General features: G+C 57.0%; 1 protein-coding gene across 1 annotated transcript in view; it reads right to left on the reverse strand.

Annotated features, from left to right (window-relative positions):
* NKAIN1 (sodium/potassium transporting ATPase interacting 1) overlaps window positions 1-4,239 on the reverse strand; it is a 28,813-nt gene extending 24,574 nt beyond the window's left edge. The window contains exons 1-2 of the mRNA XM_035565082.2: window positions 4,151-4,239; window positions 3,763-4,011 (exon numbers count right to left, since the gene is read on the reverse strand). Coding sequence (XP_035420975.1) covers window positions 3,763-3,816 — 54 coding nt within the window. The 5' untranslated portion in view covers window positions 3,817-4,011; window positions 4,151-4,239. The remainder of the gene's footprint in view (window positions 1-3,762; window positions 4,012-4,150) is intronic.
* Between the last annotated feature and the right edge of the window lie 8,698 nt (window positions 4,240-12,937).

Below are 12,937 nucleotides of genomic sequence, written 5' to 3' on the forward strand. Positions count from 1 at the left end.
CCATGCCTGGCCCGTGGCGAAGAGGCGCGGGGAGCCGTGGGGTCCTCCATCCGTGATGCCGCTGTCAGCCCCGAACCCAATTTCCATGGCAACCATGCAAATGTGAAAGCTTTCCATAATCATTAGGGAGCAGAGCTGAGCAGTATAAACAGTGACTGCAGTAGATTACATGCCTATTATGAACAGTCGCGGCTTCTGAGCACTGGTAATTATACCTAATTGTGCATTTAATTGTGTAATTGAAAACCCACATCCAGAGTTCAGCCCGGGCTCCGTTCCCCCCATCCCTGGTGGTGGGGGCAGCTCCGGTCCCGCCGCTCTCGCGCTGGCCCCAAGCATGGGCTCGGGCATGACGGCAACCATGCGAGGACAAAAGATGCCCGCAGCCATCAGAAGCTCTCACCAGCGATGGAGCCGGTGCCAGCAGTGGGTGTGCGCCCGCGGGGTGCACGGTGCAGTGGGGACAAGGGGGGACGACCCCACTGAGGGTTGGCTGTGGTGTCCCAAAGGGATGGCACAAGGCAGAGCCAGGGACTGCAGTGGATGGGACCATGCGCTGCCCTCACCCATCCTTCATTAAGCCGACGCCCTGGGGTCACTCGTTAGCTTCTCTCCCAGCTCCTCGTGCGGGCTCGGTCATTGTAGGTCGCATCCTGGAGGCTCGCATGTAAGAAAACCCCTCGGTGGGATGGGCAGGTGGGATGGGACAGACACGCGGCCCCACTCTGCCTGCACCTCTGACCCTGGGAGGCTGCAGGAGGAAGGAGGCCAGTGTTGGCATGGCACAGCACGGCATGGCACACTATGGCACTGCTTGGCATGGCACGGCACGGCATGGCACTGCATGGCATGGCACACCATGGCACGGCGCGGCACAGCACCGTCTGGGCAAGCTCCGGCAGGCTCAGCCAGGCGGGAGGCACCAACAGAGCTTTGCTTTCCCAGCCAATTAAAGGAAAAGGAGAGGAACAAAGAACAGAACAAAACACTTCGGAGAGATGCCGAGGGGTGGTGGGAGTGGGGCGAACAACGAGGCGCCCCCCTGCCTCCGCACCCCACACCCAACCAGCCCTGGGAGGAAGGCGAGGCAGTGGGGCTGCCACCTCCAGCCGCCACCATTAGGCTTCAGAATCAACAAGAGGAGCAGCTCGCAGCTCCCGCGTGCTGGCGGCGGCGAAGGGCACGGCAGGTTTGTTTTTCATCTGGCCAGCTCAGCAGCTTTACTGCTCGCATAAAGAAAACATAAATTCCCCCGACAACATCGGGCGTCCCGGGGAACGGCTGGTTTAATCAGCAGCCATGAAGCCGCCAAACTCCCAGCCCCCAGCCCAGCAGAGCCACTTCTGTGTTGCGAGCTGACCTGATGCTAGCAGCATTGTGGCCTCTTGTTCCTGGATAGTTGGCATAAAAACAGAGTTTTGATTTCATTTCATCTCATAATCATAAATATCTCCAGCCAGCCCCTCTTGAGGCTGAGTCGTTGCGTGTCTGGCAAATGACTCACTGGTTTCTTAGCCTTTTCCTTGGAAAATCATAAATAGAGGCAAACTCTGGCTGGCATTTCTTCTCTCCCAGGAGTGGAAACACCCGGCACTTGCAGCCCTGGCTCACTGCGTGCTTCGAGGCAGCGGTGAAGGAGCATTTGCGATATCTGGATGATCACAAGGGCTGGGAACCATTGCCTGGGGTGCCACAGCTCATGGCCACGGGGCTGGGCAGAAGTTTGCAGGCAGCAAACCAGCCCCTGGCCTGGTTCAGGTGCCACCACGCAGGGCGGCCCGCCTGGAGGAGCATCCTCTGCCGTGTGCGGCCTCCGGGCTCCTCTACTCCCAGAGACCAGGACTTGTGCCACCGCTGCAAGCCCCAACCCCACACAGAAGTGGCCCCGCCTTGCTGCCACCCCACCGGCACTGGGTGCTCAGGGGCATCTCCCCGCACCCAGCAGGGCTCAAGCTGCTGCCTTCTGGTAGCCCGGAGCCAGCGACGAGGCTGGCAGGGTGCTGTGGTGGCCACCACCGCCTCAGGGAGCTCCAGCTGGAGCACGCACATGGTCCACAGCCTGCCCAGAGCCCCGAGCAGTGGCAAACATCCTGCACTGGTGCTGGGATGAGGCAGGGTGGCTTCGTCCCACAGCAGGAAGGCGTTTCTGCCCAGGCTCCCTCCTGGAGAGCATCGTGCGGCCTGGGAGAGTTGGGAGTACCCAGGGGTAGAAGACCCACCAAAAAGGGACAATTTTGGAGCCCATCCTTGCCGCAGCAGCACTAGGACACACAAGACGAGGATGGGGTGGAAAGCCCGGCCTCAGGCTGCATCACAAAGTTTCCCGGTTGCGTGCAGGAGCTGCTCTCCCAGCCTAGGAGCTCACACTGATTTGTTTCATTTCCGAAAATAAACGCATCAAAATCTCCTCTCTTTACAGAGCTGGAGTATTTCCCTGCAAAATAAATGCCAACAAGACTCTTGTTGAGTTGAGCAGCGAAGGAAAAAGTGACCGAAAGCCAGGAAACTCCCGCACACAAGGAAACACCCATCATTTTTATCCTGAATAAGCGGGAACAGAAGCGAGGCGCAAAGCAAGACTTCACCGACTAAACCACAGCAGCGGGGAAGTTTCAGGGCACGGAAGGCGATTCCCGCAGCATGATGTTCTGCTTCCCCAGCACCAATTTGCTTTGAAGCATCCCTTAGCCCCAGGAAAAGCCGCTCGCCACCTTTTGCAAGGTCAGAACAACTCCGCGGCCATGGCCTTCTGAAAGATAAAAAATGAATGGGAGCGACGCCGGGAAGAAACTGCCTGTCAGCAGGATGCCACCATCATCTCCAAAGCTCTCTGCAAGAGCAGACACTGAGCCTGTTTCCATCACACACATCACCGCCTCTATCCACAGCGCTCCGCCGCCTGGTCACCCCCCAGTCCATGGGGACATCGCAGGCTGGCCAGGCGACGTTTTGGCAATTCCCTCCCTGTTTCCCTTGCCACGACGAGCCCCCGACAGTCGCTGAATGGTGGCAATGTAATTCCACGGGTGCCACTTGGCTACCAGGTTCAACAAACCACCCGCCTGGAAAAGCGCCTGGATAATTAATTGCAACCTCCGTGGTTGCTGGTTTTATCAGAAACCCCCCGAACGCCCCACATGCTCCCTTCGGCTGGCCCTCTGACACCAGCCTGATGAAGATGGATTCGCAGGTGGTGGAAAGCACGACACACAATTATTGCAAATATCCACGATCCCATTAAAACGAACCCTGTCTGTCCTCTCTTCCCCCAACGTGTGAGTGTCCCCAGCCCGCGAGCAGACCGGCCCCACTCAAAAGCAGGAGTTTGCAAAGTGCCGTCTGTGTCTCCAAGTTTTGCTGTTGCCACATCTCAGGCAAGGGACCCGCACCCCAAGAACCATCCGTGGAGCTGCTGAGTGCAGGATGGGAAGCCACCCTCAGCAGCTAACTCGGAGAAAAGAGACTGCAGCTGGAAACAAAGCTCACACCTGCTCAAGACACATCCCCAGGCACTGACAGCACTGGGAACTGTTTCAAATCCGTCTCCTCTTCTGCAACTCCAGCAAGCACTGGATTGAAGCAGGGGAGGAGGGTCACATTTCTTTTCTCTTTGCCTTTTTTTTTATTTGGGTCGCACTGAAGCATCCCCAAGCTGGTCCCACAGCAAGGTCACCGCTGAGACGGAGCGGGTAGCGGTGACAGCAAGCATTTCGCACTAAGCACAACCCGGCATGCTGATGAGTGCACGGCCCCTCGGCTTACCAGCTGCAGGCAGCAGAATCCAACCAGCGTACATCTCCCATTGCATCTCCCCATGGTTTCCCAGCCGGAGCCTCGGATTTCCCCCACCGTGGCTGCGCGTCGCCTTCCTCCAGCTTCTCACCAGCCTCCCCTTCGCCAGCAGAACCGCCACCCGCGGATCATCAGGGGGGCACCAGCAACATGTCCCGCTCTCCAGCCTCCGGCCAGCCTCGGTACTTTCTTCACAGCAGCCCTGCCGCCTCCCGCACCCTGCCAGGTTAGCACAGAGGCGGGCTGGGCTCAGAAAGGGGCATCGCCCCCCTTCCCCGCCTTCCTCCCCGGAGCCCCGCTCCCCCCTTCCCCGCTACAACCCCATCCCCCGGCGCAGGGGCCCCGGGGCCGCGCACACCTCGCCACCCATCCCCGGGGCGCGCAGTTTTGCGCGGAGCCCGCCCGGCCCCTCTATTGTCTCTCCCGCACAGCCGCGCTCCGCGCCCCGGGGGCGGGCGGGGAGGAGGCGGCGGGTGGGGTCGGGGGGCGCGGCGGGCAGCGCTGGACGCGGCCGCCGGAACAAGGCCACCCGCGCTCCCAGCGGGGCCCGGCGGGCGGCGCGGCCGGGCGGGGGGCGGTGCGGCCGTGCATGCCGCGCCCGCGCCGAGCCCTTCGCGGCTTCCGGGCGGCCGCGGGCGGCGGGAGTGCGGCCGCCTCCCCGCAGCCGGCGGCGGGCGCGGCTCCCGTTCGCGCCAGGCTTTCGTTAGCGGGCAGTAGTTTTGCTTTTTAATTGCGGATTTTTGTTTTATTTTTTCCTCCGGAGGAAGGCTGAGGGGGGAGACCTGCAGGGTTAGATCCTGGTATGTAAGTGGAAAGGGCTGGAGAATCGCTGATCCCCCCCACTCTGCCCCAGCCTGTGTCCCTTGTGGTCCGCAGGTGGGTGGTGCCTGGACACTGAGCACAAGGACCCCACAGCCACCTCCTCTGGGGGCACCCTGGGGTGGCCGTGTCGGGGCAGCACCTGGGCTTGCAGGGTTGACAGATGCTCAGCCCTGGGAGCAAAGCCCCGGTGAAATCCCCAACAGAGCCCTGGTCACACATGGCTTCCCAGGGCTGGGAGCAACCTCTGCCTGGACAGACACCAGCCATCTGGCTTTGTGCCTCTGCTCCCACAGGGCTCAAATCTGGAAGATTTGGGCAGGAAGGTGGGTGCAGAGAGAGCTGGCAGGGTATGGCCCCTAACAGCCATCCACCCTGCTTGTCTTTGTTCTTTCTCCACAGCACACCTTCTGGGGGAGCGGAGACTGCAAATCTGCCGAGGAAAAACTGGGATGGTGCTTTTCCAGTGCGTGAGAAACCTCCCCCAGAAATGCCACCCAGCAGAAGAACCTAGGAACACTTCACTGCTTTTCAGTTCCATGCTTTCTTAAACCTCAGCCCCGATTTTTATAGCAAAGCATGTACTAAACCATTCCTGAGCACAAAGGCACCAGAGCAGCTCTGCGCTGGATCCAATGGGCCACAGCCTTGCAGGTGTATTTGTGTGTGTGTAGGTCTGGCCATGGTCTATCCCAACCCATCCAAAATTTGGAAGGACCCAGCCAGACCACACATCCCTGTGCACTGCTGGGACCAGCCTGCAGTAGCTTCCACTCCTGGAGCTTTTCTGTCATCCTCCGTGGTGGGAATTTCTCTCTGTCCCGGTGCAGTGTGCTGGCACGTGCTCCCAGGAGTGTTCTGTGAGGTACTTGTGTGGCCAAAGGATAGGGTTTGTAGAAAACACTTGGCTTCTGTGAATGCAAAATACATACTACAAAAATTTGGTGGGCTCACAAAGCAATGCCCTTAAACAGGGACCCGGGAGGGATGGCTGAAAGCAGTCTGAGCTGATGGGTATTTGAAAAACAGGAACTGCTCCTCCTGGATTTAAGCAAAGGAGGAACCTGGGCAGAGGGACCTGTTTCACCCCGTGGATCAAAAAGGATGAGGCCCCAACCACCTCATAGCATCTCACTGGCAATTACCAGCCCAATGTGCTCAGCTCAGCCCTCCCTGTCAGTGCAAGGGTGCGAAGGCTCAAGTAAATAACAGAGAAAGGCAAAACGCACTGATGTAAAATAATGAAAGCGATAAAACCAACACAATGGTGCTGAGATCCTGCCTGGCTCTCGACCAGGTGGAGTTTTGCAAAGAATCAATTTTAGATTAAAAAGGTCAATATACCATGTCAAGCTGCTTCCCTAGAAGGCAAGGAGATAACTTAATTTGTGAGCAGGTGGGAAAGGGCTGAACATTTTGTCACTTGCTCTGCTCACAACCCGCCACCTTGCCTCTGGACCTGCGGCCCTTCGCTTCTTCTTTTTTTTTTTTCTTTCATGGAAAGGAAAAAAACAGATGACACGCAAATTATGGAGGAAATATTAGGAGGAAATTAAATCAGGGTCACATTATTCATTCATGGAGATGGGAGGAAGCTGTGAAGATAAGTGCTTTGATGTACACAAGACACATTGTTCGTGGAAAGCCATTCTTTTTCAATATCGCTGGCTTTTTCAAATGGAAATGCAGCACGTGGGAGATGACAGCCTGCGCTCGGCTGCCCGCTCATTAGGGGTGCAGCAGCCCCATGTTAACGCACCCCTTGGTCTGCAGGCTCTTGGCTCTGCGGCAGGAAGTGCCCAGCCAGCCCTGAACCGGCTGCTGGGTTTGCAGAGGGGCCTGGAAATGCATTCTTTGGGTTGCAAGGAGGGAAGAAAGAGGTATCAGGAGGACCTTGGGTAAACTTTGGCAGGGCTGGGTGCTGGATTTGGGCTCCTGTTTACACCTGGAGGACACCAGGGTGCTTTATCATCCCTCTGCCTGCTGGAGCCGGGCTTGCACTGATGCAGCAGACGCTGCCTGTGGCTCCAGCCTGCAGCTCGTGCTGCTGCTTTTCTCCCTGCCCTTCTTGCCCTCAAAGCTGGCTGTGAGGGTCCCAGCCCCACGTGGGGGAGCAGCAGCTCCCAGCAGGGCTGGGGGCATCTCTGCGTGGAGCCTGAGCTGGGGTGGGGCTCGGCTTCCCCGGCACCTGCTCATGCTGGGAGGTGGTGGCAATGCCAGAGCCACATCCTGAACCTTGCCGCTCGAGGAGCCCGGGCATGGCATGGCCCCGCGGGTGTCACAGCCCTTTGGGGGATGTGGTGCAGTATTGGGGATCCAGCACAGGGGCTCCCTACAGACCTCATGGGGTGCTCAGCTGCGGGATGCAATTGGGAACATGACTGAGAGGTGTGGAAATGGAAACCAGCAGCAGCAGAACCACTACCCCAGGTGCTGTTTGTCTTTTCTTTATATTCTCCATTTATTACACATCCCAAAACTGCCTAAAGGACAGCTTATAATGCCAGCACAGGGAAGAAAACATGAGCAGCTCTGCCCTGCCAGCACAGTCATTTCGAGGGTCCCCAGGACCCCAAGACATCCGCAGGGTCGTTGTCTCCTTCGGTGCATCCCCGTTGCTGCAGGAGCCAGCTGTGGGGCAGAATCCAGCCTGGCCAAGTTCTCCTTCCCCAGGCTATGAGGAGCCAGATGGGATGAAATCCCACATGAAATCATGAAATCTTCGCCTTCAACCGAAGTGGGATGTTTTCAGTAAAAACCACCTGTATCCTCCGCAGCCCTTCTGCTAGAGAGAGATGTATCTGCTAGGGATCTAAACGGAGCACACAAAAATGTTAGACTTTTAACTGGTATTTTTACTAAAAATTTCTATTCTTAGTTCAAGAAAACCAACAGAGGACTTGTTGGTTTTCTTTTTCCCCAAAAAAATCTGGAACAGAAAGAAACCACAACACTGGCAGCTTTTGCTTTCCTTTCCCAGCCGGTGCTGCAGCCAGGGCTGCTCGGTGGCTGCAGGAAACGCTGCGGGGAGCTGCAGGACCAGGACTTGAGGCACTTGTGTCCAGCTCAAGAGTCGTTCAATATTTCCAAGCAGAGCCAAAAAATAGCCCTCAAGAAGAGAGCCAACAGCACTCGCGTTTGAGCAGACCAGCAAATATTTAGGGGGAAAAAGCACCAAATCTGTGCCCAGGGTTTGGGATCGTCCCCAAGAGAGGGGCTGTGGCAGCTCCGAGGACCTGGCTGCTGAGCCAAAGCCGAGCAGTGCCCGTGAGCATCTTTTAGCAACTTGGGCAGGAATTTACAGCGCCAAGCGGTCTCTCGGAACAAGCCAAAATGATCGTTTTGGCGTGTTTATTGGCAAACAAATCTTCCAAGAGGACCCATCTATCTGGGTTACGGTGACAGGGAGAGGATATTTATTTCCATCCGTTATGCAAATCAGCGCAGGGTGACCACGTGCAAATCTCCCTGCCGCTGCCGTGCAGGCAGAGGTCACACGCAATTAAACAGGGTGGGTGACTGGGGCTCCCGCATGCATCCCCCTGCCTGGCTGCTCCCGGCAGAGCTGGCCCGCGGGTCGGGGTTGGAGCCAGCACGGGCAGTGATGGAGCGCCCCAAAAACCACAATTTAGTGCCTTTAGCAGGGACTGTGTTTGTCCTTGCCACTTTGCTCAGGCTAAATCCCTCCCACGGCTGGTGGGCAGGTCAAATTTAGTGGAGCAGCCATGATACATACACTCAAGGGCTGAAGGTCTCCTGGATCCATGCTAATGAGCCCCTAATTAACCAGAGGAGGGAGTGGCAGAGCAGCCCTGCAGGTGTGATGCAGGCGGTGGCTTTGTGAAGCTCAGCACCCTGACAGGGGGTGGCCGGGTCTCAGCTGGGTGCTGGGACAGAGCCTGGGATGATGGATATTCCAGCCATGGGATCGGAGATGTTCCAGCCATGGGATTGTGGATGCTGCAGCCCCAGGATCAGGGATGTCCCAGCCCCAGGATCAGGGATGTTCCAACCCTGAGGTCAGCGATGTCCCAGTCCTGGGATGGATCAGGGATGCTCCAACACCGGGGGCCAGGATGCTGCCTGTGATGGAGAGCCCAGGTCTGGGCATTGAGCTCAGGACACTGCACACCAGCCTGGACCCAGCACCTCCAGCACAGGTACCAGCAGAGCAGCTGGCCTTGACCCCAAATCACTTCCTCCTCGTTTCACCCAGCCCCAAATCCCGACTTGGACCCCCAGGGGACACCTGGCATTGATCAAGCAGCACGTCCCCCACCCTGCCTGCGTGGGGCGAAGGGAAGGGACACGATGGAGCAAACCCAAGGGCAGCTCAGTGCACGGGGCACTGCGGCTTCCCCAGCCTCCTCCAGGAGTAAGCACACATCTATTTAACCACTGTTTCCCCAGTTTTAACATAATTACCTGTCAGCCTGCCAGTCAACATCAGCTCCTGCAGATCACCATTAACGGATCATTGTTCAGCCGGCTGTTATTGAATCGATATAGAAATTAAAATGCATTCTTCCCATTCTTTCTCAGTTGTCATCTTATCTCAGTGTCTAGCTAAAAGCACGGCAGATTACAGAATCCATCATCATTTAGCCTTTGTAGCTTGCAATATTCATAATTAACAAAAAAATTCTATTCAGTTTCTCATGTAATTTAATTAGTTTTCCATTAAATAGAGACTAAATATCATCTAATCCCCCAACAGAGCAAATAATTGTTTTCCATTCTTTTAGAAATTATCACTTGCGTATTGTAACTATCAAAATTCATTATGAGCCTCTGAGCAGCAATGGGAAAAGGTGTGAAAAGCGCTGGTGGAAGGACAGGGCAGCAATTAGTGAGGCAGGTGGGGATGGAGAGGGGGCGGCAGGCTCAGGGCTGCCCGTGGCTCTTTGCCACTGCTGCTCCGGGACCAGGTCGTGCCCAGCACAGGGCTCAGCAGCACCTGGTGCAGGATCCGGCCCCGTGCCCCAATCTGGGACACACTGTGGTGCTCCAGATGCCTCATCTGCCTCCATCCAGGAGTGCCTGCTCAGGAGGATATGGGATGGGGACAGGGATGGGGACAGGGATGGGGACAGCCACGCCGTGCGAAGGCAGGCAGCAGGGCTCGCAGCCGTTTATCTGGATCATGGGACAGATTTAATTTATAGAGGAAATCTCTCAAGCAAATACGTCCCTTGGAGGAATAAACCTGTTTAAGAAAACAATTTTCTCCGTGCCCGGATTACGCCTTTAATGGCTTTCTGCTGTAGTGCCCTGGAGCTCATGCTGCTCCGGTGTGGAAAAACCATCTGCGAGTGCATGTATGCATGTGCATGGGTGTGTGCATATGTTTGCATGCATGCGTGCATGCCTGTGCATGCCTGTACACGTGGGGCTCAGCCAGCTGCAAGCCCTTTGCACAGATTTGCCATGGTTGTGTCCCAGCCAGCCCTGCAGTGGGTTCTGTCCCCGGGGGCCTCCAGGGTCCAGCACCAAGCCTGGGGGCCGGACCCCCATGGAGGTGGCGCGGGGCTGTGGCCGTGCTCGCCGGTGCAAGGCTTTGGCTCTGCAGAGCGTGAAAGCCGCTCGGCTCCAAGTGCCCCTCTGGGGGCTGTTAGCAGCGAGAACCCCCATTAACTCGCCACCCTTCCAGCCCCCTCAGCAAATTAGATTAAATCCACAAATTGTTAGGACGGGGCCATAGCCACGGCTCGCTGGGCGCGTGTCCCATTACCAGCAGGTGGGTGCCGCTCCTAAATCAACTCTCGGCTCTCTCCAGGGGCCAGGACATGAGCAAACGCTCCGATTCATCTCCCACCTCCCTGACGCAGGGAACTGGGCCTTAATTGCGGATGGTAATTGGCAGCAGTAATTCAGATCTGTGGCCGCCTGCATCTCCCTCTTCACCCTCCATTGGCATCGGATGTTTAGTTGACCAGTGAGGTCCCCAGCGCTGCGCAGATTTATCCTGCAGCACTCGGATGGGCACAGGGACCCCCCAGGGGTTGCAGGAGAGGGGCACTCACTTGTGCAGCGAGTCTGCTCATGCTCGGGTGGCACCGCTGGGCTCTCCCGGTCTGTTTATAGGAAGGAGATGCCCTAAGAACAAACCGGCCCCACTGCAGAGCTTGCTGTGCCCTGGCTGCCCCCTTGGGGCAGGGGGATTAGTGTTAATCCAGATCATTTCCCTGATCTGGGTCACGGCTGCATGGATGCAGAGTGGATCCGTCCACCGTCAGCTGCTCTCCTCTTCCCTTTCCTTTCCTCAGGCAAAGCTGGAGCCAGCGGTGAGCCTCGGCAGCGTCGCTCATCCTGGAGGCCGAGGTGGGTGGAAGCAGCCGGCCGCATCCAGGCACGACGTTGGCACGAGGCGGGGGTGCGGGAGGAGGCAGCAGGGCTCCCTCTCCCAGCTCAGCGTCACCGTGAGGCCCCACCAACACAACAAAATCAGGGACTTGGGGCAGGGGGAAAGAGATGCCCCCTCCTTGGCTTCCCAGCAGGTTCCTGGGTTGCTAATTAGGGAAAAAAAACAAACAAACAAACAAACAAAAAAACAAACAAACAAACAAAAAAAAACTTTTTTTCTTCTTTTAAACAAACACGAGTCAGGAAAAAAAGCAGTTATTATCTTGTCACCACCAGCTAAGCCCCGAGAGCCTCTCTTCCCTCCGACACTTGGGCATACGTTCAAATAAACCAACAAACCCTCTGAGGATTGTAATAAGGTCTATTAAGCACTAACTGCGAGTGCCTGCACGTCCTGGCTGGGCGGCCTCAGCGAGGGGACGGAGGCGCGGTGTCGCTGCCCGGGTGGCTCTGGGAAGGGCTGGCCTGAGCCCCCGCGCTCCCAGCTCGATCCCCAGCTCTCATTTACACACGTTTCAGGGCATGTTATTTAATACCCTGCAGAGTTAAAAATAAATCCTCCCCTGCCTCCAGCTCTCTCCGCCTGGCTCTTCAGCTGGAGGGTGATTTGTTCGTGTTCACATGCATTCATTCACCACGATCGGGCGACAGGTCCTCCCTCGGCTGCACCGTCCCCTCCCCAGCCCTGGCCTCCGCCGGTTCCCACCACGGGGACAGACCGCGGTCGAGGCAGCAGCAGCTTTGCAAGGATCTCGGGGTGCAGCAGTGCCGGGTCCAGCCCCAGCGGCCAGGAAGGTTTGAGCAGGCTGACTCGTCCCTGCTGGGAGTCGGGGGAACGTTGGGAGGTGGAAGCTGAAAACGGACCAGGATCAGATCAATTCAGTGTCTCAGAAGGTGACGTGAAGCAAACCTGGAGCTCTGCTGAGTCCGGACTTGATGCTTGAATCCTTCAACCCTGCTACAGGGAGGGTCAGTGAACGGCACGGTCACAGATGACGGTTTCCTGCGTTCCCGAGGGCCGTGGGCAGCCTGCAGCCTGGCTGCAGTGAGCTGAAGGACACAATGCCAGGACAGGAACCGCTCCACGTGATGGGGACAGGGCAGCGTCGCACACCAAACACCTAACACGCTGGGGAATGTGCTCTCCTTGCCCTCTGGGAGGTGCAGCCACATTTCCAATCCTTAAAAGCTGCTCCATCCGTTCTGGCCCTGAGTGTGCCAACCTCCAGCTTTTCTCTTCTCCCCACGGTGGGGAGAGTAGGGGTGAGAAACGCTCAGAATGTGTTTGTGCTTCTACTGTGCAAAACGCACCAATTTTCCACCTCTTAAATATCTGGTGGCTGCAGCAAAGGCCTCCTGATCAGACGCACACCGAGACTGCATGGGACAGTCCTACAGCTGGTGCGGGAGCATCGCATGTTTGCTCTTCATCATCCCACCCGACTTGCAGCCTTCCGCTGGGACAAGGCAGAAAGCCAGCGAGATGTGAGTAACACCTGAGCCACGGCATCACAAGGAGGAAAAAAAAGGGGGGAAAAAGGATGGAAAGTCTAACAGCTGGAAGCTGAGATGGACACGTGCAGAACAGAAATGAGTGTGTACTCTTCAAGGCCAGTTAATTAACATCAGGCAACCACCTGCAGCACAGGGCACCTCCCTCTGCTGTGAGTGCTCAGAGAGACTAGCGTGGCCACATTCGGCAGCCCCCAAAAGCCCCTCCTGAGCTGATGCAAGGTGCGCTCACCCCACCTTGTCCCAGCTATCAGCCATGGGTATCGAGGTCGGGGACACCTGTGCCAGCATAGCCCACGCAGGTCCCTGTCCAGGGAGGCTGAGCACAGATTTGGAAACGCTCAGACTACGTGGGACGCACAGCTGAGCAGGGAAGGATGGGGATAAGCCAGTGGGGAAGGAACTTAAATTGCTGGAAGGGAAATTGTTTTCTCCCACAGCAACTCTTGAT

Source organism: Cygnus atratus, chromosome 23, assembly GCF_013377495.2.
Source record: "Cygnus atratus isolate AKBS03 ecotype Queensland, Australia chromosome 23, CAtr_DNAZoo_HiC_assembly, whole genome shotgun sequence".
In the NCBI taxonomy this organism is placed as follows: Eukaryota; Metazoa; Chordata; class Aves; order Anseriformes; family Anatidae; genus Cygnus; species Cygnus atratus.